Genomic DNA, 26,514 nt, shown 5'->3' with positions numbered 1-26,514 from the left:
GCTCCCCAACAGATACAGGAGCCTAAGACCTACTCCTGGGCTTAGGAAATGAGCATGGTGGCTTCTCAGACCATTAGACCCAGTGTGGCTGGGGGAGATGGGGGCAGCAACAGGCAGGGGGGAGCCCTGGCAATGGGTCGGTACCAGATTGTGGAGGGTGTTACAGGCAAAGGTCAGGAGTTGGGAGCTGGAGTCGAAGGAATGGAGACCCAGCCATGGCTTTTAAACAGGAAGCTCACATGATCACCTTTGGGCCTTGAAAAGATCCCCTGAGTGATGGTGAGGAACGGGGGTTCCTTGGGGGAGCCTACTGTAGATAGATGGGAGAGTCATTTGAACAGTGGAAGAGGGCTACATGAAGCACGTCGGAAGGCTCAGGGACGTCCAGCAACTGTCCTCAGTTCACACAGTTAATGGCAGAGCCTGGACTTAAACCCATCTTAAGGTGAAAAGCAGGTGACAAGTCTGCCATCTAAAGTTTTCTCATAAATTCTCAGCCACCTCACAGATTCTGTTTTGTAGATGAGGGAAAACTGAGGGCCTGAGAGGGAAGTCTCCATTTGGTTGGCAAACAAACAAGAAACCGCAGCACCTGAACAGGGGCCCAGTGAAGACAATGTGGTTAAGCATTTGTTGAGCATCTACTACATGCCCTGGACCCCGACCTCAAGGAGCTCAGTCTGGAAGGGACGTAAACACATAGCTAAGTGAAAAGCCAGAAACAGAAAGACAAATACTGTATGATCTCACATGTGGAGTCTAAAAAAGTCAAACTCATAGAACCCAAGAGTAGAATGGGGGTTATCAGGGGCTGGGGAATGGGGAGATGTTGGTCAAAGGGTACAAACTTTCAGTTATAAATTTTGGAGATGTAATGTACAGTTAATACTGTACTGCATACTTGAAATGTGCTAAGAGAGCAGATCTTAAGTGTTCTCAACACCCAAAAACTATAAGAGGCGATGGATGTGTTAACTTGATTGTGGTAAGCATTTCCCAATGTATACGTATATTAAATCATCACATTATACACCTTAAAAAACACACCTTAAAATGTTGTACAACCTAAATATATAGTTTTTATTTGCAAACATGTTAATAAAGCTGAGGAAAAATAAAGATTATAAGAAAAATAAAACGTGTGTTCATTATTAGGAGTCTATAAACACAGCTGAGAGGCTGAAATTTCAGTGCAATTAGAATTGCATCTTCAGTTCTGCAGGAACTTTTAGGTGAGTTGGCAACTGAAAGAAATTACTAGAAAAAAAGGGAAAGACTAAAAAGAGAGGTCTAGCAATTTCCCAGCCTGCACTTCACATGGCACTGTGCTGCAGAGTGATGGCTGTGCGCTTGCGATTCAGACCAAATCAAGTAACTGAGTCTTCATCCTGCCACTTTCCCTCATTCAACGCATAGATGAGGGGCTATCGTGTTCCAGGAAATGACTAGCTGAGTGACCTTAGGAAGGCAACCTTTTTGAACTCCATTTTTCTCATCTGGAAAATTAAAAGTAATACGTACCTCACTGGGACTGTTTCAAAGGTTAAATGAAATAGGTAAGATGTAAATAATACATTTACAACATCAGTTCTGTCTGAGCATGTAGGGCTCTCAGGATCCCAAGTTTCCATCTCTGGATGGTTTCACTTAATTCCTGATAAGATTGGGCAGCCCTGGCCCACACTTGGTCTGGGGCGCTGGATTGGCACCCAGCTTGTTTTATCTTTCCAGAACTGTCTTCCAGGCATTCGGCACTCCCACCAGCTGGGGCAGAGAACACCATGGAAGCAGAAACAGCTTCTCCCAGGGCTGCCTCGGCATGATCTGGGCTGGTTAGTTGAGTGAAGCAAAAGCCACTTAAGTATCTAGCGGTCCTTCAAACTCATGCTGTGTTCCTCGGAGCAGTCTTTCCACCTGCCTTTCCTGCCATTAATTAAGGTCTATTCAGATGTCCTGTATGCAGAGGGGATGGGCAAGATTGGTTTCTCTTTGCTACTGAAGAAAATTGTGCTCTATTTCTTCCAGTGAAGACACCGAATCTTTCCCAGGAACCATCTGGGCTCACCAGCCCTTCTGCTCGGGAAGGACTCCCTTAAGTATGGGTTTTCCAGGTATCCTGCCTTTCTCCCACCTGTGGCTTACAAGCTCATCCCTAGTCCTACATCAAAAGCAGCCAAAGCTGGTATTGACCTGATTAAGCAGAAAAGGAATTAATTGATTAAAAGGATACTGGCAGGGCTACAGACCCAGGCCTGACCAGAGGTGGAACTTCCAGGAATGCCACCCAGAACCCTGCTGCCGCCATCACAGAGCACTTGATGCTGCCGTTTGTGCGCAGCCAGGAGCCCGCCTACTTGTAGCTGCCACTGCAGCCAGTGTAAATGCTGCTGGCTGCATTGGGAACACAACCTGGCAGCCACAGCTGACCCCCCAAAGCAAGTCAGATGCCTTCAGTACCACCTTCCCCTGAGAAAACTGATGCCTGGGCATGGTTTTTCCTCGTGTTTGTCAACTGCAAATTTGAACTTTGAGTTCAGAGTCCTGTCCTGGTGCCCCTGACCAGTGAACTCCATAACACAGGCACTAACACCAGTTTTCTAGCCTCCATCTGAGAAAAGCAGGACTCCCTCCCACAGTGGGAAAATTCTCCAAGCATTAGAACTTGTCAAAAGTAGCCAAAAACTTGTGAAATGTCTGTTTTACGCTCTACCCATGGGCTCTCATCTTTCTAGTCCTGTCTCCTTCTATTGATGAATCCAGACCCTGGGCCCTGTGTTAAGGCTGGGCCTGTAATTTTGTACAGGGACACAGGGAGTTCAGATGGGCCCCTTTGGACAGTGACCATCAAGAGGATGCTGCCTGGGCTTGGGAACCCCAGAGCTGGTTAGGGGGACCGTGTCAAGGTGTGGAGCCCTGTGTGAGGCCCCTTCCTAACTACACCCATAAAATGTTACACCTGGGAAGGCCTGGGAAAGCATCTAGTGAGGGTACAAACTCAGATGCCTACAAGGAGCCAGGCAGGCAATAAAGGAGGGAAGCAGGCTGAGCAAAGGGGGGTGGCTTTGCAGAAAATGCCATTTTAGACATTAAAATGTTAAACTGTAAAAAGGTGTGCAAATGTTAAGAATTAGAAAGTGGTTGCCTGAGAGGGAGTAGGGGACAGTGGAGTTGACTAGACAGGAGCAGCATGAGGGAACTTTCCAGAGTGATGGAAATGTTTTGCATCTTACTTTGGGTGGTGGTTACTCCGTGTACACATTCATCAGATAAACGTCATCAGATAAATACTTAAGATCTGTGCATTTTATCTTATATTAATTATTCCTCTTTTTTTCGTTTTGGTTTTGTTAACCCTCATCAGAGGATTTTCCCCCATTGATTTTTAGGGAGAGTGGTTAGGAGGGGGGGGAGGGAGAGAGAGGAGAGAGACATCCATGTGAGACAGACACTTCGACTGGTCGCCTCCCGCACGCGCCCCGACCGGGTCGGGTATTGAACCCGCAACCAAGGCACGTGCCCTTGACCGGGAATCGAACCCGCGACCCTCCCGTCCGCAGGCTGACTCTCACCGCTGAGCCACACCGCAGGGTATTTACCTCGTTTTTCAAGTTGGGCAAGTTTAAGTCTATCTGTAGGATGACTTGGCGCTCTGACGACATTTGCAAACGCCTGGCCGGACCTGAACACGCGCGGACTCAGAGCCGAGCCGAGGGGGAAGCGGTTCTCTCCGGGGCGCGCGTGGGTCCCGACGGCTGCGGCCGCCCGGCCCGGGAAGGACGACCGCGGAGGGCCAGCCGCCGCCGCCTCCGCGCAATCTCACGGCTTTGCCTTTGGAGCGGGGCCAGCGGGCGGCAGCGCGAACACAGCCTCCCCGGGGCGGGTGCCAGGGGGCACACAGACGTCTCCGCGGGACCCGAAAGCGAGACGGTCACCTAGAGCCGCCCGGGGGGGCGGGAGCGCGGGGAGCGCGGCGCCCCCGGGAGCTCGCGCCGGGCGCGCAGGTAAATCACCGGCACCGCGGCACTGACAGCTCGGGCTCGGCACCGAGCGCCAAAAGCCGACGCAGACAGCGCAGCTCCGGGAAAAGAAACCCGATCCCGGCGAGGCGGCGGCGGCGCAACGTGGAACCCACTGGAGGGGTGGGGGTGGGGGCGAAAGGGGGGGCGGGGAGCGGCCGCGGGCCGGGCCGGAGCCTCCCCTCCGGCGGGCGCTGCGGGCAGTCACCTTAGTCTTACTTGGCCCCGGGAGATGCAGGCGCCTACCTGCGCTTTCAGGTGAGAACACCGAGGCTCACCGCAGCGCCACGGAGCGACCCAAGGACTTTGCGGGGACTCCGCGCCCCGCTGTCTGCCAACCCTTGCTTCTGACTCTCCCCGACCCAGAGGCGAGTAGGGATCTGTGACTCCAAGCCCATCACTAAACACACGTGTTCCCAGCGCCGACGCGGGGGGCGCACGCGAGGGGAAGCGGGGCCGAGCCCAGCGCGGGAGGTGGGGGTGGGGGAGCGCGGCGGCCGCCTCCCCGCGGAGCGACCCGCCCGCACCTTCCGGACGCACGGAGCCGGGCCTTCCAGCGGCGCCCGCACTGATTGGCGCTCCGGCCGGCCCGCCGCTACTCACCTGCCCCGCCCAGCCAATCGGGGCCACCAGAATTGGGGCTGTCGCGGGAGGGGGGTCGGGGGGGAGGGGTGATGCTGGCTGGAGGCTGAGCCGCCCTCCCCGCCGAGTTCCCTCCGGGCCCGCCCCAGTCCCGAGCCTGAGCCGCAGGCTGCGCGCCCCACGCCCCGGGCCCCGTCGGTGCCGCGCTCCCGGCCCCCGCGCTTTAATGCTCCCGACCCGGCTGCGCCCCGTCTCCGCGGTCTGGCACGCGCCCCGACGGCGCCCGGAGCGGTCTGCAGACACCGCCTCCCCGCAGCCGCCCGCCGCGCGCCCGCCCGCGCCGGGAACCCCGCGTCCTCGCCGGCTCCGGGAGTGGGTGGGCCGGGCCCGGGGCAGGCCCATTGAGGCAGGATGTTCACGTCCAAGTCCAACTCGGTGTCGCCCTCGCCGTCCCTGGAGCAGGCTGACTCGGACGCGCTGGACATCAGCACCAAAGTGCAGCTCTACGGCGTGCTGTGGAAACGGCCCTTCGGGCGGCCGTCAGCCAAGTGGTCCCGGCGGTGAGTGCGCCCTCCGCGCCCCTTGAGGACCGCCCGGGGAGGGATCCTAGGGCCTAAGGGCTCCCTACCGCCCATCTCCTTCGTTGCCATTCGGCCTCAGCCTTTCTTTGTGACCTTGGCCTCGCCCCATTTCACTCCAAGCTGGCTCCCCTGGAAGCTGTGGATCCCAGATTGGCTGGGTTGGTCTCCGCCCGAAGGCTGGGGGAGCTGGGGAGTGACCCCTGGTCTGGAGATGGAGGTGGGGAATTCTCTGTGGGACGGATCTAAGTCTGGGTGGGGAGGTTAGGTGTGGGCTGAAGAGATCGTGGCCGTGGTAGGAGCCCAGCTGGGTCAGGTTGGGCCAGACTGCTGCAAAAGAAGCTCCATCTCCAGGCAAGGGTAGCCTCCTGGGACCCTCATTGCTAATTCCGTCGTCTTCACAACACCCCTCCCCCAGGCCATCGAGCAGGCTTGGAGGTGGGGCCCGGGTGCCCTAGCCCCCACCCTTCTGCCCACCACCAAATGGGGCACACTGAAGGAGCTTCTGAAAGACTCAGGCCAGGGGAGAAGGATCTATGCCCAGCCCTGGAGGAGCTGGCAACCCCTCCAACTAGCCCTTGAAATAACCTGGGCGGAGGGAAAAGAGATTCCAGCCCTGGCCAGTGTGGCTTCATGGTTAGAGCCTTGGCCAGGGCACCAAAGGGTCATGGGTTTGATTCTCTGTCAAGGGCAGGTACCTGGGTTGCAGATTTGATGCGGAGCAGCCCAGAGCTTAGTCTTTCAGCACCAGCTTCCTGGTCCTAACTCAGGGGAGTCAACTTCCCAGAGGTCAGTAGCCACTTTCCACTTAGAATGGGCCTGAAAGGTATAGAAGGAAGGGGGAGCTCACAACCCTGAACTTGCAGAGAGCTCCCAACGCTGGTTTCAGGAGCAATGGACCGTCTTCTGGACAGTTTCCACCTTCAAGCCAATCTTAGTTCTGAGATTCTCTGCTGGAATGGCTTATAGAACTGGACCCTGATCCAGCTCCCTGGAGGTGTGACCCTGTCAGGAAACTAAGAGTGTGTCCAGCTGCTCCTTCCATCCCAATCCATGAGTCTCCCCCTGAGCAGGGGCTGCAAATGTCCCCTGGACTGCACGGGATGTGGTCGTGGTGGTTCTGATGTTCTATTTTGATGAATAATTTAATATTTCTACAAGACCACAGAAAAAATGGAGCTGTGGATGGTGTTTCACATTTTACATTATTGGTTTCACGTACACAATTTTATTAGTCCTGCCAGGTTTCTGAGATTTAATGGGATATAGGCTCCTTGAGTTCCTCCAAAGTTAAGCTTCTCTTTGATCTCCTGATTGGAGGCCTGGGGCAGAATGGGGAGCATCCTGTGAGGGGCTTCCAGCATTGTGCTATCTGAGCTATAGCTCCCAAGTGCCAGGAGCAGCCTTGTCTCTAGCAGGACACTCCAGTGGGGGCAGGAAAGCTGCTTGTAGGTTCAGATACCATTAGCAGCATGCCTCCTACCCTTTTCTCTTCTGCGTCTGTTGCTCCAGGCAGCCAACACTCCTCCTTTGGGACTGGCTGTTGTCCTTGATATTGCTTCTTGGTCTTGTCATCCAAGACTTGTCCCGCCAGGCATTTTCATCTGATTGCATTCCTAGTAGATGCTAGGAGTCTGTGACCCTCTAGGGTACGTCCCTGATCCCTCTTCACCCACAGTTGTGGGGACCTGGCTCTTTCACCCAGAGTTGATTCCAGGGCTGGGAGGTGTCAGGGACAAAGGCTCCCAGCTAAAAACACGGTAGTGAAGCCAGGGAGGGCTTGGAGAACTGTAGCACCTCCCTACTCCAAGAATTTCCCTCAGTATCCCCACAGCCACTCAAAATACCATCCAGTCTAACAATTCTAGAGCTGCCATTTTGCAAAGACTCGTTTTCCTCTGGGGCTCAGGAAAGAACTAACATCCCATCAGCCCACTCTGGCCTCTGGCCTTGTCCGCAGTTGTGAAAGTACACCACACACAGACACACACACAGTTTAGTAGCCTTGGGTCAGCAACAGAGCTGACCAGAAAGAGTCTGGGGGTGGCATGATGCTAAGCTTAGACCTCTCACTTCCCAGCAGAGCCCCTTGGGCCCCAGTTCCCCATTTGTGAAATGGAGTCTCTGGGCCTCAGCTAATTAGCAGCCACAGGAAGGCTTGGGGAGGGGGCAGCTCAGGCCCAAACCGCAGAGCTGTGCCATTAGGGCGATCAATGCCCTCGCTGGGCAGCCGAGAGGAGGGGGCCTGGAAAGGCTCCCATGCTGCATAAATAAGAGATGGGCAGAATGGAACCGGCTGTGACCAGCGGGGTTTCATAAAACCTCTTTTGCTCAGGGTCTGTCTCAGGACCTCGAACCCCTATGTCCAAGCAGCCCTTCCCTTCCCGGGCTGGGAAGATGCCCTTGAGCTAAAGGGTCAGCTTTTTCCCCATGGGCAACAAAAGGAGACAGGAATCAAAAGCATTACTTAGCAGAGATAAGACCATCAGAGAGAGGTGCTTAGAGGGGAAGGTTGATGGCTGTCCTCCCCTTAGTCTGTGAGCAGTGGAGACACCGGTGCTGTTGGCAAAAACCTGGGCAGCTGAGACAAGGAAGAAAAGACTGGAGCGTCTCAGCCTCAGCTGGGGTCAGCCCCACATGGGCTGGTCCAGCACACAGGGGAACTCTTCACCAGGGTTTAGAATGCCGTCCCCAAAATACTAGTCCCTCTCCCAAATCCCTTCTGAGCACCTTCAAGGCCGGAGCCCCTGATGAGGAGGGCCCAGCCAAGTCCTTCCTACAGCAGAGGCATCTGTACTCTCTCTTGCCCCTCCTTCCCCCCAGGTGTAAGGTGGCCAGTGGGCCCTGCGTCCAGCCCAGCCCTGTTGGAACTGGTGGCTGCAACCCCCAGACATCCATTCTGTTCCCTTTAGTCTGGAATGCATCTTCCCCTTCCACTTTCTTCCAGATCCCTAAGATACTCCTATTCATTCTTCAAAACCCTCTTCTCAGAATTCCCTTGGCCAGACACCTAAGCCATTCATTCCTCACTGGTCTGCACTCTTCCTGTATCTCATACAAACCTACACTGTCTCAGGGTATCCTGATGCTTTACAGTGTCACTGTCATGGTGCTTTACAATGTCACAGTGTACATTGGTGCTTTACAGTGTCTCAGTATATCCTGATGTTTTGCAATGTCACAGTGTATCCTAGTGTCACTGAGTGTCCTGGTTCTTTACATTATTGCGATAAACATTTATAATTGCCCCAGCTCCCCACTTACCAGCTGTGGGATATGGGGCATATTATTTAACTTTGTGCTCATTACCTCATCCAGCTCATGTGAGAAATGAATGAGTTAACACACATAATGATGTTACTAAAACAGGGCCTGGCACAAAGAAAGAGCTCAAACATTAGTTTTAAAATTATTGATATCTACTCTCTTTCCCTCATTTGACTATACGCTCCTTGAGGGCAGGGACTCATCAAGCCCCAGGGCCCAGCATAGCACCTGCTGTATCAGGTGATTTCTTAATGCTTCCTGACCTGAGCCAACCAGAAGCTCGCAGTCACAATGCCAGGGGATGGGGGGCACAGCAGAGGAGAACAGGGGCTTTGTCAGCAGGCAAAAGTCCCACTTTGCCGCTTACTAGTAGCTTAATCTCTCTGTTCCTCTCTCAGTTTCCTCACCAGTAAAGTTGAAAAACAGGTATCTCCATCTTTAGAGTCATTGTGAGGTATTTACATAAGATAATGTCAATAAAACACTTAGCAAAGTATGTGTCTTGGCACCTTGTAAATGCTCCTTAATCTAGAGGTGAAAATGCCGCTTTTTAAGACTAGGGAGAGGAGGCAGCCAAGGTTGACACGGACCCCTTACCTCACACATACTCTCCAGCCTTTACCACAGCCTCGTGCATAGACAAGGAGAATCCTGAGGGCCAGGGCCAAGACAGAGCTTCACCCAGGACTGCAGTTGGGCAGGGAAAGTGCCGTATGTTTGGGTCACAGGGAGCTGGCCAGCTGGGCTGGCGCCAAGAGCTTCCGCTGGTAGAACTGTGGGAGCACAAATGAGAAAGGTCAGGGGAGGCTGCAGCAAGCACTGAGCTTAATAATAAGAAGTAATAGTAGTACTAATAAAAGTCAACATGTATTGAATATTTACCGTGTGTCACACAGTGTTCTGAGCCTTTATGTGAACAAGCTCATTTAAATATTTGGACAATCCAGAGAGCTGTAGGTACTATTAGTATCCTCAAGTTACACTGAAGGACCTGAGGCCTAGAGAGATTAGGTGACTTCTGGTCACACTGCTGGCAAGTGGCAGAGCTCTGACCCTTGACTACCTCAGCTTTGCTACCTATCACCTCTGGCCCATCTGTTTCCTGCCAGGTGCCAACACAGAGAGGAAGCAGCGCCTTAGGCAGTGTGATGTGAGAAGTAGGAGCAGGGACTGTTGTGGGTTGCAATCCTAGCTCCACCTCTGCCCTAGCTATGTGACTTTGCACTCATTCTTTCAACTCTGAGCCTCAGTTTTCTCATCTGTAAAATGGGAACAAAGAGCCCTACCTTCCAAGAGAATTACATAGATCGAATACTCTGATACTTGTAGAGCACTTAGCACAGCAGCCTGCACAGGAGAACACCTAAATTAATGGTGACTGTCTCCAGCCCTTGCACAGCCAGCCCAATTCTGCAGGGCCCATTCATCGAATCAATGAATGAATCTTCACAGCAGCCCCGAGAGACAGATTTTATAGAGGAGCTTGGAAAGGATGACTTAGCCAGGGAGCTTGCCTGAGGCTGTGGCTGGAGGGAGGGAGATCATTGGATTCCAGAGCCCCTGTTCTCTCCCTGCCCATGATCATCTCTCTGCCACCCCCACCCCCACCCCTACCCCCCAAGTCCCTGACACAGGGTTTTGCCCTGAGTGGGGAGGAGGCTCCAGAAGTATCAGGAAAGCAAGAAGGTATTTGTCTTTGTCAGCTCAGGCTCCCATAACAAAATACCATAGATGATCAACATCTGGTAAACTGTTCAGTTAAACAACAGAAATTCATTTCCTCAATGTTCTGGAGGCTCGAAGTCCAAGGTCAGGGTGCCAGTGTAGTCAGGCTCTGGTGAGGATCCTCTCCTGGCTTGCAGACATCTGTCTTCTCACTATGTCCTCATGTGACAGAGAAAGAGAGAATGTCTCCTCTTCTTATAAGGCCATAGTTCTGTCAGATTGTGGCCCCACTTTTTTGACCTCATTTAACCTTATTACAGTAGGTCCTCGAATAATGTTTTGTTCAGTGTCACTTCATTATAGTGTTGATGAGGCGCCATGGGAATGTAACTCTTGTTTATGTAAATTAGCCTGTGGTAAAAGGCTCTATTTCGATTCGTTTAGCTTCAAGTTGCAGAACCTATCGACAGCAGTAAGCAAGGACTTACTGCACCTCCTAAAGACTCCATCTCCAGATACTCTCACACTGGGAGTTGGGCTTCAGCATATGAGTTTGGGAAGGTAGGGGCATAGTTTATTCCCTAATAGTATTTCAGAAGCCATTGGAAGGGGAGGAGAAGGGCCCCCAAGAGGCCCCCTGTGCTGCCTGGCTCACAGTTCCCTGTGGGTGATATGATTTCAGACCATGGGATGAATCACTCGGCCCTGTCCTGGAGCCTCTGCAAGTTGGCAGAGTGGTAAGCACAGTCCCATTTGATCCTCACAGTGATCAGATGAGGTAGATGTTATCACCCCCATTCTACAGGTAAATAAACTGAAACTCAGAGAGTGAGCTTACTTGCCCAGGGCCCCCGAGCTGGGAAATGGCAGGTCTATGTGATGCCAAATCTGTGTTCTTTCTTTCTTTCTTTCTTTTTTTTAATATATCTTTATTGGTTTCGGAGAGAGGAAAGGAGAGGGAGAGAGAGAGATAAAAATATCAATGACGAGAGATTCATTGGTTGAGCCTGCAACCCGGGCATGTGCCCTGACCGGGAATCGAACCCTGATCGCCTGGATCCTAGGTTGACGCGCAACCACTGAGCCACGCCCGGCCGGGCGCTAAATCTGTGTTCTTAATGACGGTGATGTACCCTTGAAACAGGCAGAGGATATTTCCCTCGGCTCACAGGATGGAGGGGGCATGGCCTGTCCTCCAGGAGCCCAACACTGTCCTCGGGACAAGATGGGTACACTGAGTGTGGCAGTGACATAAGTGCCAGTGCACAGCCCAGTCAGCAAGTGTGGAAGGAGCTCAGCTGGCAGTGTGGGCCGGGCGGGTCACCAAGGGTGAGGAGTTCAGCCAGATGAAGGGGGGGGGCGATGCAGGGAGAACTGCATGGTGTTTGCAGAGTCATGCAGGACATAGGGAGGGTGGGAAGCACTGAGCTCGGTGTTCAGCTGAGCAGAGAAGCCGAAGAGCAGAAGTAGGAGGAAAGCTGATAAGGTGGGCAAGGGTCAGGTGCTGGAGAGCCCAGAATGTTCTCACCATCCTGCAGAGAATGATATTCAGGTGTTTTTCCCCCACTATGGCTAGAAAGGCCTGGGAGAGGAGTTGGTTTAGCCAGATGTCACCTCTGAGGTCCACAGCTCCATTTGGTGTCTGGCTGGGCCGGGAGGGTCAGTGTAAATAGAGAACATGGGTGGGCGTGAGACACACACCAGAGAACAAAGTGTGCTTCGCTTTCCTGGGGGAGGCAAGACGGCAGCTGTCCGCGGTCCCAGGGGCCCTCCCTGCAGCAGCTGTGGCCCAGGAAAATCACATGACTGGGGGACCTTCAGAGATTCACTGACTTCATCATCCCCTGCAGCAGCTTTGCAAGCCCTTCACAAGAGGTGTGCTGGTCAGTGGTTAACAACGGGCTCCCTTGGGGTGGAACAGTGTTTTGTAGCATCTGATGATTTTCATGGTGTAAATACTCCCACTGTGACTGATATCAAGCTACCAACACAATGTCACTGAACTCAGAGCAGAGGAGAGTCACACTGTTGGCTACTGTGAGCCCATCTGAACCTGCTTCACCACTGCTCCCAGCCCTCCCAGGCCCATCACTATAACAGCAGCATTAGCAGGGTCCCTGGGAGCAAGGAGCCAGCCACTCTGGGTGTCCCTGAGCCCTGGGGCTTTGAGGCACAATGGGATCATCTTATTCTAGTCAGCTTGAATCATTAGTCCTGCGAGGGTCCCAGGTGGGCCCACGTGCTCCACATACAGACATCAAGGCTGTCATCTCACCAACAGTCAGAATGCACCAGGGTCCCAGAAATCCTGAGTTAGGCCTGAGTCCCAGGAGGAGGCTGTGGAGCATCCGAGACAAAAGGGCATACAGATGTGACATGCAAGCTGCAGGCTTCGCCCCACAATCTTGGTTCCCACATTCATTTGATCACCAGCTTTCATGATCATTTGTCAAAAGACCATCTTGGAATCCTGTGTCTTCTTTCCTCCCCTCCTGGAATAGACCCTAAGGGACTGGAGACAATGGCTCAAGGGGCTGAAGGTACCCAGGAGGAAGTGCCATAGATGTCCTCCTGTGCTGAGGGTGGCATCTCAAGAGGGATGGAGGAGCCAGCTCTGGGGGCTACTCGGGGCCTCCCACTTTAGTTGCCCACTGGTGCAAGAGTTGAGCTGCCTAGGGCAGTGGGCAGCTGGCCAGCTGAGGCCTTTGCCCAGATGTGGGACTCGGTGAGGATGAGCCTTGGTATGCCCGTGGGCTCCCCATGTGAGTTCAGGGCCCCCAAGGATGCTCTTGTTGTCCCAAGAAACCTCACTCTTCTCTCCCGGTTGTCCCTTTCTTCACCACCTGCTCTAGGTTTTTCATCATCAAAGAGAGCTTTCTTCTTTACTACTCTGAAAGTGAGAAAAAGAGCTTTGAAACCAATAAATACTTCAATATACATCCTAAGGTGAGGGGACTCTCCCTAGAGCCACAATGGGGGAGGGCCCAGTGGGACGTTGGGGAAGGGTATTCTGTTAGGGTAGAGGACTGTCTCTTCTTGCTGTGGTCTAGCAGAGAGTCTGGAGAACAAATCCTTCCTAGGGCACAAGGCCCCCCTGCCCCTCCTGGGCTGGGCCCCCGACCTCCTGTGCCCTGGAGCTTGCCCAGCCCTGCCTCTCCTTTCTGGGAGAGTTCTGGTCTGGTGCCCCAGCAGAACCTGGCTTTGGCGAAGGGCTTCCACAGGCCCTGAGTGACCTGGGCTGGGCAGGGTGAGAGCTGCCTGTTCTGGTTCTTTCCCAGGGCGTCATCCCTCTGGGGGGCTGCCTGGTGGAGGCCAAGGAAGAGCCCAGCATGCCCTATGCCATGAAAATCTCCCACCAGGACTTTCATGTGAGTAAAGCTCTCATCACAGCCTGGGCTCAGCAGGGACAGAGCAGCTTCTCCTGGATCCCGCAGGTCCCTGGGGGCAACCCTGCAGGGGCCTGGCCTGGGAGGGGTGTCAGTGCGAGAGGGATGTGGGCCGGGGTGAGCAGAGCCGGGCCTGCAGGGGCCTGGGGCGGCCTCCGTGTCCTCAGAGCGGCCTTCTCTCAGGTGCACCGTGGCCCCTCTTCCTGGCAGGGGAACATCTTGCTGGCAGCGGAGTCCGAGTTTGAGCAGACGCAGTGGCTGGAGATGCTGCAGGAGTCGGGGAAGGTGTAAGTGCTCCCAGCAGGAGGGGGCCGCCTGCGGTCCAGAAGGGGAAGGGGCATGGGCTGGGCTGACCCTGATCTCTCTCTCTGCTGGGATCCCGTTGGGCACTGAGGGCCCCAGGAAAGGGCAGGGTGGGGACAACAGGGCTGTGGTTGGTTAGGGTGGGTGAGAGGAGGTATAGGCCAGGTTTAGAGCATCTGTGAGAGGTCTCTTAAGTGAGCTTTAAGCAAACTGAGCCTTGCTTGTCTAGAGTCACAGGTGGCAGGTGTGGACACCATTTGTCTCCAACCCTCAGAGTGGATCCAGCATCATTTGTAGGATTTGGCTGCCTCCCGACCCCTGTCTCTGCTCCCGAGGCCCACCATGAATCCTAGCACAGACCAGAGCTTTGTAAATCAGGGCCCACATCCAGCCCAACACAGTTCATTTTCACATAAACCCTGGTCCTGGAGCCTGCCTGTTCAAGTCAGGTTATGCTTTTAGTTCAACAAATAATACTGAGTGCATGCCTCGTGCCAGGCCTTGCTCCGGACGGTGGGCATTCAGTGCTGTAAAAAGCAGCCAGGAAGCAATCTCTGCTCCAAAAGTGCTGTTGGCCCAGTCCACGGTGGCCCACTTTGCAGCCTGGGCCAGCCTCCAGGGACTGTAACCGATCGATGCTGGTGGCATGCCCAGAGCCAGGGGAGCCAGAGTGGATGTGAGCTGGGATTCTGGAGAGATGGGATGGGCGAATACAAAACACATACATTCCCTTTCTCCTGTACCCCTCTTTTTTCATGATTCTGTGTTTCTCCCTCTTCTCTCCTCTGTCCCATCTGCCCTCCCTCCCCAGGACTTGGAAGAACGCCCAGCTGGGAGAAGCCATGATCAAAAGCCTGGAGGCCCAGGGACTGCAGTTGGCCAAGGAGAAGCAGGAGTATTTAGGTGGCTGGAGGGATGGTCTGGAAGCTGACATTCCCTGATGGTAGCAGGGGCTTGTTGGTGGACCCAGGCAGGTGTCTTGGGTGGGGCTTAGCAGGCTCTGAGGATCCAGACACCATTTTGGAGCCTGGAGAGCTTTATAATCAATGTCCTGTTGTGCAGCCTGACAGGAGGCAGGAGAGCCTGATGGTTAGCAGCCTGGACTCTGGGGCCAGCTTTGTCACTTCTCTGTCAATTCTGTATGTCTTTAGGAAGCACAGCCTCTCTAAGCCTCAATTTCCTCATCCTTAAAATGGAGACAAAAATAGTCCCTAGCTGTTGGAGGTGGTATGGGGATTGGCTTAAATGAGAACATGCCTATGAGCACTGTCAGGCTCGCAGTAAGGGCTCCATAAATGGAGTTGGTGGTGTTACCCTGCCCTGGGCCCCCAGGTCCTGGGCTTTCCTCCAGCTATCACACCCCAGCCCACTTGAAACCTCACCATAAGCTTCCAGGCCCTTGTGCCCCTGACGGACTGGTTAACATGCTGTTTGGGAAAGAAGATTCTGGGGTTTGGTCCTTCGCCTGGGACCCTCTTCCGTGCAGCCTCCTTACACGCTTGGGGCCCCAACACTGGTTCCCCTCTGCCTGTTCCAGACACCCCTCTACCCCCAGGACCAACCCTTCCCCACTAGCCAGACACTAGTGCAGAGGTTAACAGCACCCCTGTGGGTGCGGAGAGTCACTTTGAGCTTCTAAGGGTAAGGCTGTGCCTGACTTGTGAAAGCACAAAGAAGGGACAGTGACAGGAAAGGAGTGTAGCAGCTTCCATCCCCAGGAGCCGGCCCCACCCTTTGGCTGGCCTGCTGCGGCAGTGCTGACCTCTTCCTTGGGAGATGCTGGAGGTGACAGAGGTGACTGTGACACCAACCCATCAGGCCCGGATCTGGAGTGGCTTTTCATGAGAGTGTGTGTATTCTCACTTTGGCAGACAAACTGATGGAAGAGACCGAGGAACTCTGCCTGCAGAGGGAGCAGAGAGAGGTAGGCGCCCACTGGGGCCACTCAGAATTGCTGCCTTCCCCACCACCGCCCGCTCTGTGAGCCCCTGAATAGCCAAGGTGTACTGGCTCGTGTTTCTAGCATTAGGGAATGACGTAGGAGAGCTGTGCACCCAAGAACTGGCTGGAAAATCAGACTGGCAGAACAGGGAGGCCAGTGAGATGACAGTGCTTGAGATTTGGGGTAGCTTCTTGGCAAGAAGTGCATGTCTTCTGGCTGGCCCTGGGGAGGAAAGTAAAAAGGGTAGGTGACCACCTTCTAGAGAAAGAGCCATTCCAAAATTTTATTAGCCATGTTGGTAGGTAATGAGCTGCTTGCTGTTGATAATATTCAAAAGAGGCCGGGATGGACCCTCATTCATAGAGGGGTTTCTGGCACCTTATGGGTGACTGGGTTGGATAATCTCAAGGGTTTCTTCATTCTCTAAATGTCAATAATGCAGCTCCAGAGGGAGCCAAGCATTGGCCTGAGGCAGCCTGTGGGGTAAAGGAGACCGTTGCCTCATTTGAGGGTGGGGAGCCACTAAAGTCCACATCATTTGGAATCTTCATCCAACGTTGGGCCTCCTTGGAAGGCAGAGTAGAGTAGTGGTTAGCATTGTGGACTCCGGAGCCAGGCTGCCTGTGTATTGGACCTTCACCACTTCTACTGTGTGATCTTGGGCAAGTTACCTAACCCCTCTGAACACCAATATTCTCACTTGAACAATGGGGATAATAATTGAACCTATCTTATTAGGAATTGAGATGTTAGGAATTGTGAGGATTGAGATGTTAAATATGAAATGCTTGCCCAGCCGGAGTTGTTCAGTTGATTGAGCATCGACTTGTGCACTGAAAGGCTGCCACTTCTATTGCCATTCGTGTTTGATCCCTGCTCGGGTCATGTATGGAAGGCATTCAGTCAATGTTTTTCTCTCACATCGATATTTCTCTCTTTTTCTCTCTCCCTTCCTCTCTCTAAGCATGTCCTCGGGTGAGGATTTAAAAAAATAAAATAAAATAAAATAAAATGCTTGGCACGTAATAACGTGCTTAATGAATATCTGTGTTTGTTAGTTTATAATCATGTTGTTATTAATTACGGGCCCATCCTGCATGTGAACTGCCTGAGGCCCAAAGCTGCAGCGTTGCTGGCTTGCCCAGAGAAGTCCACAGAGGGAGGCCACTTTTCTTTGCCCATTTGCTTTTCCTTGTCTTCTCCCAGGCAGTCAGCCTCGGCTTAGTGCCTGTCTCTCGACCTGACTCTTGCTAACTCTTCACCCTCTCCAGCTACCCCGTTTATTGGGCTCTGAAACAGGCCTTAGAGTCATGCCCCATAGTACCCCAGACATCCCCAGGCCTGGCACGGTACCTGGCCCAGGCTAAGTACTTAAATGTTTGTGGAGTGATTCAATGAATGAACTTTTTTTTTTTAACTTTAAATATTTTTTTATTTTTCACTTATAGTTGACATACAATATCATATTAGTTTCAGATGTAAAACCCAGTGATTAGATATTATATAACTTACTAAGTGATCACCCCAGTAAATTTAGTACTCACCTGACACTATACGTACTTATTACAATATTATTAACTATATTCCCTAAGCTGTACTTCATATCTCTGTGACTATTCTGTAACTACCAGTTTGTACTTCTAAATCTTTTCACCTTTTCACCCCTCCCCCCAGTACCTTCCCATCTGGCAACTCTCAAAATGTTCTCTGCATCTATGAGTTTGTTTCTGTTATGCTTGTTAGTTTTGGTTTTTAGATTCCACATATAAATGAAATCATATGGCATTTGTCTTCCTCTGTCTTCTTATTTCATTCATCGCAATAACCCTCTAGGCCCATCCATGTTGTTGCAGATGACTAGATTTCATTCATTTTTATGGCAGGGTCATTCCATTGTATATGTGCACCACTTCTTTTTTTTTTTTTTTTTTTTTTTTTTTAGAGAGAGTGGAAGGGAGGGAAGGGGAGAGAGAGAGAGAAACATCAATGTGAGAGAGACACACATCAATTGGCTGCCTCCTGCCCCAATTGGGATGGGGAGAACCTACAACCCAGGTACGTGCCCTTGACCAGGAATCGAACCCGTGACTCTTCGGTCTGAGGGCCAACACTCAACCACTGAGTCAAACTGTCTTGGGCTGTGCACCACTTCTTTATCCACTCAGCTACGGGTGGACACTTAGGTTGCTTCCATATCTTGGCTACTGTATATAATACTGCAGTGAACATCTAGATGTATAAGTCTTTTTGATTTAGTGTTTTGGGTTTCTTCAGACAAATACCCAGAAGTGGAATTGCTGGGTCCTCCTTTCTCTCTTTGTTTTAAAGTCTATTTTGTCTGGTATAAGTATTGCTACCCCAGCTTTTTGTTTGTTTCCATTTTCATGAAATAACCTTTTTCCATCCCTTTACTTTCAGTCTGTGGGTGTCTTTCGGTCTGAAGTGAGTCTCTGTGGACAGCATATGGGAGGGTCTTGTTTTATTGTCTATTCAGCCTCCATATGTCTTTTGATTGGAGCATTTAATCCATTTGCATTTAAAGTAATTGTTGATAGATATGTAGTTATTGCCATTTTATTATTCATATTTTTAATCTTTTTTCTTGTTCTTCTTAAAGAAGACCCTTTAACCATGATTGAACATTTTTGATTCTTATAATTTTACATTACATCCTGACTTTAATCCAGTGGGATAATTCACCCTCATTTTTCTTCTTCCAACATTTTATCAGATATTCTTGCTCATTTATTCTTCCAGCTGGACTTCAAAATCATTCTGTTAATTAACAACAATAAAAAAAAATTCAAACCCAAACAAACAAAACTCCCAAAACAAAACTTGTTGAGGATTTGTGTTACGATTGCACGATTTGAGGACTGGCATGGTGACAGCGTTCGGGCCTCCGCATCTCCAGGTTCTCATTCTCGGTCCTGCATTAGAGTTTTGGCATTTTTTCCATACAGTGCTGTACGTTTTGAGAAGTGAGACTTCTGGTAGATTGTCAGTGACTTAAAGACACGTAACTCAGGAAGCCAGGGGATGGGATGGAGTGACAGACACAGCCACTAGCAGGGAAAGAGACAGACTTATCCATCAGAGAGGCCAAATCTGGGGCAGCAGTCAGCCGGAGGAAAATTTAGACACTCTATCTAGGTCTTTAGCCAGGAAATGAGGACAGTGGGGACCCACTGCACACAGGCCTCCCTTAAAGCCATAGCACGCAGAAGGAGGGAAGCCTCTCAGCTGTGAACTCCCTGTTTTTTTGGTTCAGAATATGAGTGAGACTCACTCAGGCCCAGCTGGTTCCTGTGGTGAAGGCTCTCTGGGCAGGCAGGAGGGAGAGAAATGTGCCCAGGCTCGCAGCCCCTTGTCAGCTGCTTGCTCCAGATCAGGAATAGAATTCACTGAGTCATTGTGTCAAGGTTTCTCCTTCCTTAACTTAATTATCCATATAATGGGTCTGCCTGTCCCCTGCTCCTTTCCTTTCTCCACTTCAGGTCACAGACATTAGCTGATTGTGCCTTATGCCGCTTAGAAAGGCATTTGGGACAATGGCCCAGTGATGAGATGGAGATTCTCTGGTCTCTAAGAGGCTGATTGGCCTAAAGGAAGACTCAGGGTCTGGGATCAGGAGACCCAGATTAGAGTCTCACCTCACCACTGACTTGTGGCCTTGGACAAGTTAGCCTCTTTTACCTTCAGTTTCTCCATCTGTGATACTCGGATAAGAGTAATGGCAGTGCCCGCCTAGCACCTGGGTCGCTGGGAGGCTCCGTGAAATAGAAAGCAGGGCGGTGCTTGGTGGACTGGCAAGGCCCATGCAGATGTGTGCTGTGTGATGGTGCAGCCCTGACGTCCTCCAGGTGGCAGAAAGGGCCTGGGACTCTGGAGCATGAGCAGAGAATGCAGGGACAGCCGCCCTGGGCTCATCTACCTGGAGCCAGAAGACCATGCCCTTCCTTGATCTCAGGCCCCTCTGGTGTCTCTGGCTCCCTGTGGCCTCATCTCTCACACCCCCTGGTGCGAGGGCAGCCTGCCTATTTTTTCTTTTCTGGTTGAACTGTAAGAGCTCAGCCTTGCACATTGGTGGGCACGTGGGAAATCAGAAATGCCTAGGGCCAGTCAGGCAGGGTTCTTGCCACAGGGGGGTGCTCCAGTCAGAACACAGGCTTTTGGAATCGGAAAGTACCTCCCACTTCAAGGTGAGGCTCTTTGCTGACCTTCCTGATGGATATTGATCCTGATCCTGTGATGGGCAGCTCACTACCTCTGGAGGTAACCTTTTCATTATTGCTCCATTATTTGAAATTTCTTCCTTTCACTGAGCTGGAATTTGCCATCTAGTGACTTTTTTCCAACCTTATACTCTTGCAACTTAAGTCAGGCCCAGGAGTCAGAAGCACTGTATGGTGGAGAAAGGCTTTAGGGGAAGCAGATCTTGGCTGACCTCAGTCTGTAGCGGGGTTGCTGTAAACACTCATACCATCCTGGGCTGTAGGAAGGTTCTGGCTGCCACCTGTGCTGTTGCTTTGCAGATGCCGTAAGAAAAAGGAGTTCTTAGTCTCTGACTTTTGGGTTGGTAGTGGCTTTTCTTTCCACTTCTAATAGATGTCGCTCCAGGGATCTTTAATGTAAATACACTCACCACTTTGTCCTTCAGGGCTTGAGGGCCAGCCAGCGTGCCTTCGGATGTGAGTGACATATAGAATTACTGCGCCTAGTTGCAGGAAATAACATTGGCGTCATTTCTAAAGCCTGCCTTCAGCTTGCTAAATGTGTTTTAAGTGAGCCCAGGTCACAGATTCGGTTATGTTGAGACTGTGTGTCATTGAGGGGGCCTGGACTCCGCAGGACTTAATTTCAAGTTTGGTTCAGCATATGCCCCAGGCTGTGCTGAATCCCAGAGGGCCTCCTGGGTTAGAGTGGGGGTTCCCTTTGCTGCCCGTGACTCCTCTTTCTCTCTGTTCTCTTCAGGAGCTCGAGCGCCTTAACCAAGTGCTGGAAGCTGAGAAGCAGCAGTTTGAGGAGGTGGTGCAGGAGCTGAGAATGGAGCAGGAGCAGATCAAGAGGTGGTGACAGTCCTGGAGGGAAGCGGGAGGAAGGTGCAGCTGGGCTAGGGCACCTAGAAACCACGTCCCTGATCAGCCCTGGAGAGGCTCCTGTCCAAGAGATCCTCACTACTTGTTGGCTTGGTTTGGTCTATCTTCTCAATGCTCCAGGCTTTGGGCTATGCCCGGAAAAAGCTGTAGATCCCACACAAATGTTAAATGATTTAGCTGGGGCATGAGGCATGGGCAGGTGCAGACAGACAGCACCCTAAGCAGTGAGCCCTCCTTCCTCTGTCAAACTTTCCTTACCCAGGGCAGACAGAACAAGCTAGTCTGGAGGAGCCACTAGCCAAGGCCCCAAGCATTCCCTGTGTTTCCTGCACAATCCCTTCACATTCTGACTAGTGACATCCCTTGGGATCTTTAGTCCTGTGTATGGTTTGCAAACCAGTTGCACATTATAATCATTTAATAGAATTAGAATCTCCTAAAGGGAGAGCCCAGAAATATATAGTTTTAAAAAGCTTCCCAGGTCATTCTGATGCAGCCTGTTCAGGAATTTGGAGACTCCTGCTCTGGGGACAGTCAGCATTATTATCACCATCGTCATCACTATAGATCATCAGTGGTAGCCCAGAACACTTCTTGCAACAACCTTGTAAAGGAAGTCATTAGACATGTAATTGGGGAAGGGAGAAGCTCAGAGAATCTTACCAAGTAAATAGAAAAACACCTGCTCACTTCCAGAATTATGCCAGATTCTGGAATAGACTAGTCCTTTCCCTTGAGGATTTGGTTGGGAAAACCGGACTCACACCCAGGAAACATCAAAACAATAATATATAACCAAGTGCTAGGAGGCATGGGGCAGATTCCCTGTATTACAGGAATTTAGATATATGCATAATCCATATGGGCTTAACAGAGATTAGATTGAGCTGGGCCTTGAAGATGGATTTGGAAAATTGAGCACGAGAAGGGAAAGATATTCCAAGGAGGAGGAGGGGAAACCAGGCATAAAGGCCCGAGGTGGCCCCGGCTTGTTAAGAAAGCAGCAAGGAGTTTGTCACCCCAGAGAAAGGCCTCAGCCAGGTCCCATGTCAGAATGAGTGTGGATTCTAGCAGGGACTGTCCAGGGAAGACAGGGTGAGGCTAGGACCCCTATTTTCCCCCAGTGCTTCTTGGCCTGTGGGGGTGGTCCTGAGTTTATTCCCACTGACAAATGCATGAGTACCTGGAGCAAGTGACTTCACCCCTGTTTGGCTGGGATCTCCTTTCAGCCCTGGGTCCCTACAGCTGCTGGCAGGACCCAGGCTTCCAAGGACCTCACTGAGCCTTATTGGGAGGTGAAACAAGCAATTCTGTGTACAAAGGGGGCTAGGAAGGGGGCACTACCATACCCATACCTTCTGTCCCCGCAGGGAGCTAGAACTGACTGCAAGATGCCTCAAAGGTGTGGAGCAAGAGAAAAAGGAGCTGAGGCATTTCACGGAGTCCTTGCAGCAGACGCTGGAGGTGAGGGGCCACTGGCAGGCTGGTGGACCCAGAGGCAGGCTGGTTGGTGGGGCCACATGATACTGTTTTTTCTAACAGTGTTTCCCTAGTTACTGAGCCATCTGCAAGGGTAACAGGGCCCGAAGGGGTGCTGACCTAAGGATCTCTTCTCTGTGGACCTTTGGGAACTACAGCCAACTTATGAGGCCCAAAGCAGGACCCAGAAGGGCAAGTTCAAGTTTGCCCTTGCTAAGACCGTGGCCTCAGGAAATCTACCTTCTTCAGTGCTTATGTTTTTGTACCAAATGGGGGATTGGTTAGGATGGTTGGCGGGGCTGCACTCCACTTCCTTCTTGTGGCTCATTCACTCAGCTGCTCCAGGCTGAAATTGAGCTCGAAGGGAAATAACTGCCAGGTCACCTCCATTTGATACCACAGAAACTGCAAGGGGGGGGGGGGGGTGGCGTGTGTCAAGGACAAAGTGCCAATTCTCCAGCATGGCATGCAAGTGCAAACTCTGGCGCCAGCCTCTCCTCCCGCTGCCCTCTGCTGCCCACTCACACCCCGATCAGACACCCCAGCCCCCACTCCACACTGCTGAGCTCACGTGCCCCCGGGAAGCCAAGCTCTCACCTCCCACCTTTGCCCATACTGTCCTTCTACACAGTGTCCTTTCACCTCTTACCTGCCTGGGGGCTCTTTCATCCTTCTAAGGCTCAGCTGGACATCACCTTGGTCAAACTTGCCCGACTCTCCTCGGCAGGAATTTGCTCTGAGCTCTGGGCCCCCACGGTGCTTTGTACATCTGTTACGGCACTTAACACGCTAGGTTGTGTTTTCCAAACTGTGAACTTCACTAGGCCGTATCTTAAGGTCTTTCCAAGCCCAGCACCGAAAGTGAGCTCGGCATGTTGCGGGGATCCTAACGTGTACTGAATCCATGCACTGCCCGGCCGACTGCGAGGGTTTCTGTTCTCCCTCCAGTGCCTGGGACTTTGTTTGTGGTGCCTTTGTTTATTTTTCTCCGTTTCCTAGCATGGGAGGTGGTTCCCACGGATGGTTTCAACTCCAGAATTTCTGGGGTTTGCAAGATCCTGGTCTGATTAATGGGGAGAACGTAAACCAGCTCTTGGTCTGTTCCTGTTGGGTGTTTTTCACATGAACCCAACACACTCCCTCACTTGCCCCTGGAGCAAGAAGAACCCCAGAAGGTCACAGTGCCCTTGGGTCTTGGGGCCCGGTTGTAGCAGGCGCCACCTCCCCTGGGAGCCTCACTGGGCTCCGCTCTGACTCCCTCAGTGGGGGGCAGCCTTGCCTTGTTGTGAGTTAGGAGGCCTTGGTTGGCCTTGTACCTCAAGGGAAGAATGGGGACATGTCAGGTGTCCCTCGTACGGGCCTGGGAGTGGGGGCACCCCTCCCTGGAGCCAGAAGGCCGGCGAGGGCAGCCGTGGTGGACCTAAACTAGGCTCCTTCTCCTCCTCCTTTCTCGCCCTGCGTGCCAGGAACTCTCCATAGAGAAGAAGAAAACCCTGGAAATGCTGGAGGAGAACGAGAGCCAACTGCAGACACTGGCCAGTCAGAGCGCGCAGCCCCCTCCCAGGGGGGGGCTCCACAGCAACCTGAGGCAGATCGAGGAGAAGATGCAGCAGCTCCTGGAGGAGAAGCTCCTGGCAGAGAAGCGGTGAGGAGCCCGGGGCCCTTGGCCCATGATTGGCTTCAGGGGTCAATCATTTTCCTTGAACTGGACGCCTGGACTTTTGGGTTCTAGTTGCCATTGCTCAGATAGGTCACACACTTCCTTTTGCCTCGGACTCAGTTTTCCCACCAGGCAAATGGGAAGAGAACCTTCACTACCCAGAACTGACTGGGTCATTATCTCTTGCGGTGGTGTGAGCTATACAGTCATTAGGTCCTTATAACAATGCTTTGTGGCCGGCTGGGAAGGACCTTTTAGCCCCTCCATACAGATGAGAAAACTGAGCCTCGGAGGGGTTCTAGGACTTGCCTGAGGTCATAGAACCGGCAAGACCTGGATCCAGGACTCAGGTCTTCTGACCCTAAGACTAGGGCTCCCCTCAACCCACCCACCACTCCCCTCATCACCTAGGTGACAGGACCCTGAAAAGTCAGGGGCTCTTGAAGCCTGGGTCTCGGGGCTCTCCAGCCAGGTCTCTGGGAGGGGCTGCAGAGCCCCGCTGGTGAGTGAGCCCTGACTGAGTGCCCCCCCCCCCCCCCCCCCCCCCGCGCAGGATGAAGGAGAACGAGGCGCGCTCTCAGGCCCTGGAGGAGGAGCGGGAGTTCTACTCCAGCCAGTCCCAGGCGCTGCAGAACTCGCTGCAGGAGCTCACGGCCCAGAAGCAGCAGGCCGAGCAGGAGCTCAAGGTGCCTCCCCTCACCTGGAGGCTCCCTCACATCCCTGTTCTTTACGAGCAGCTACCTGAATGATCTCTGCCGACCCACCAGCCAGGTGCAGGCGATGCAGCCACCTGAGGGGAAACAGTGGGCCTGCCGCCTCCGTGGGACATCGTTGCTGGGTGTGGGGGCTGAGTCCAGGCCATCTGGTCAAGGGTGCAAGACGGGAGGCAGGAGGTGGTAACTGCCACCCATGTTCAAAGGCGAATAAGCCCACTGGAGCCAGGGGTGACCAGGGAAGGCTTCCAGGGGAGGTGGCAACTGCTCCCTAGGACCCCACATCTCTCTCCTTCCCTCTCCCCGCAGGCTGAGGTGAAGGTCCGTATGGACCTGGAGAGGCGTCTGCGGGAGGCCGAGGCGGCCTTGATGAGCCTGGAACAAGGGCTTAACTCCAAGGTGCGGAACAAGGAGAAGGAAGAGAGGATGCGGGCTGACGTGAGCCATCTGAAAAGTAAGCCCTGCCCTCTGCCCCGCCCCCTAGCCTTGCCCTCTGGTGCCCTGCCCCTCAGTCCCCGAGCTCAGCCCCAGCCAAGTCCATGCCCGGTGGAGCCTGGAACAGGGCCTAGAGCCCCGCACAGGGCTGGTGTGCATTATATGTTCTAGATATTGATGGAGTTTCTCCAGATTCCTGCCTACCAGCGTCTTCTCGATGCGGTTTCCTTTTAGCTGTTGGACCTGGGAAGGGGCGTAGGGAGGAAGCCTGCAGCTCTGCCCCTCCAGCAGGTGGCTCTGGTCTCCCAAGGGGTGGGGTCTGCGTGTTTCTCACTCCACCGCACCTAGATCCTGGGAGGGGCGGGCGGGGCAGGAGGATGCAATGGAGCTTGGCGCAGGGTTCTTCGAGGAGTGCATCCGGAACGCGGAGCTGGAGGCCAAGATGCCGGTCATCATGAAGAACTCCGTGTACATCCACAAGGCGGCCACTCGCCGCATCAAGAGCTGCCGTTTCCACCGGCGCCGGTCCAGCACCTCCTGGAATGACAGTGAGTGTGGGCGTCTGTGCCCGGGTGCGATGGGGATGGTCACAGGCCACCAGTGACAGGGCAGGAAGAGGGCAGAGTGCAGAGTGGGAAGGGCTGGCCCGGCTCTGAGGCCCGACAGTGTGGCCTTGAACCTGCTCCACCAGCCTTGGGTTTCCCCAGGATTCGGGGAGCCTGTAGGTGGGAAGGAGCTGGGAGAAGCTCAGCAGCATGTGAGTGAAGGAGGTGGCCTGGGATTGGGGACAGGGCCAAGCCTTGATGGAGGAAGGGCTGTTCACAGCGGGTGGGGCCATCATCTCCCCAGTGAAGCCGTCCCAGTCCATCATGACCTCCCAGCTGGAAGCCAACAACATAGAGGAGCTGAAGGAGGTGGCCAAGCGGCTGAGCCGAGACCAGCGCTTCCGGGAATCCATCTACCACATCATGGTGACTCAGCCCGGACCGTCCTCAGCGCTTCCCCGGGGTGGAAAGTGATGGGCTCTCCTCCCTGCCTCCCAAGTCTTTCCTGGGTGGGGGCTGGGAAGGGGCAGGAGGGGAGGCTGACTACCTGGCTTCTCTCAGCTCTCCTCTGGGCCAGAGCTGCACCTCACCCTCAAAGGACAGGGACGCCACCTCCCTTACCACCCCCACCCCAGACCCTACCCTTGGGGCTATACCAGGCCCACGCAGGCTCCAGCTGGGTGCTGCCTTGCTGTCAAGATGAGGCCAGGAAGAGGCCTGGTTGCATGTGGAGGCTTTTTTCCGGTTGGGGAGTGTGGTGGGCGGGCCCACAGCTCTCTGTCAGGCCCACTCTACCTCTCTGTGACTCTGCCACCTGCCCATCCTGGTGTGTGAAGGCCTCCCC

The 26,514-nt window shown here is 53.1% G+C and overlaps 1 protein-coding gene across 3 annotated transcripts; it reads left to right on the top strand.

Annotated features, from left to right (window-relative positions):
- The first annotated feature begins 5,009 nt into the window (after positions 1-5,009).
- Positions 5,010-26,144, top strand: PLEKHD1 (pleckstrin homology and coiled-coil domain containing D1). 3 transcript variants are annotated; one of them, XM_016223785.2, is made up of 13 exons: positions 5,010-5,158; positions 12,961-13,054; positions 13,387-13,476; positions 13,705-13,781; positions 14,609-14,700; positions 15,669-15,721; positions 20,714-20,808; positions 22,209-22,302; positions 23,784-23,962; positions 24,531-24,663; positions 25,000-25,144; positions 25,524-25,673; positions 25,975-26,144. In XM_016223785.2, the coding sequence occupies exons 1-13, from the start codon at positions 5,010-5,012 to the stop codon at positions 26,142-26,144; spliced, it is 1,521 nt and encodes a 506-aa protein (XP_016079271.2). The 3 variants fall into 3 exon arrangements, with proteins under 3 accessions (XP_016079271.2, XP_087670170.1, XP_087670165.1); XM_087814044.1 differs by having other exon boundaries at positions 13,678-13,781; XM_087814039.1 differs by having other exon boundaries at positions 13,678-13,781; positions 25,524-25,679; positions 25,951-26,144.
- Positions 26,145-26,514: the final 370 nt, after the last annotated feature.

Source organism: Miniopterus natalensis, chromosome 1, assembly GCF_054644295.1.
Source record: "Miniopterus natalensis isolate mMinNat1 chromosome 1, mMinNat1.hap1, whole genome shotgun sequence".
Classification (NCBI taxonomy): domain Eukaryota; kingdom Metazoa; phylum Chordata; class Mammalia; order Chiroptera; family Miniopteridae; genus Miniopterus; species Miniopterus natalensis.
The sequence above is the reverse complement of the archived record's forward strand: the minus strand, read 5'-3'. Positions and strand labels throughout refer to the sequence as shown.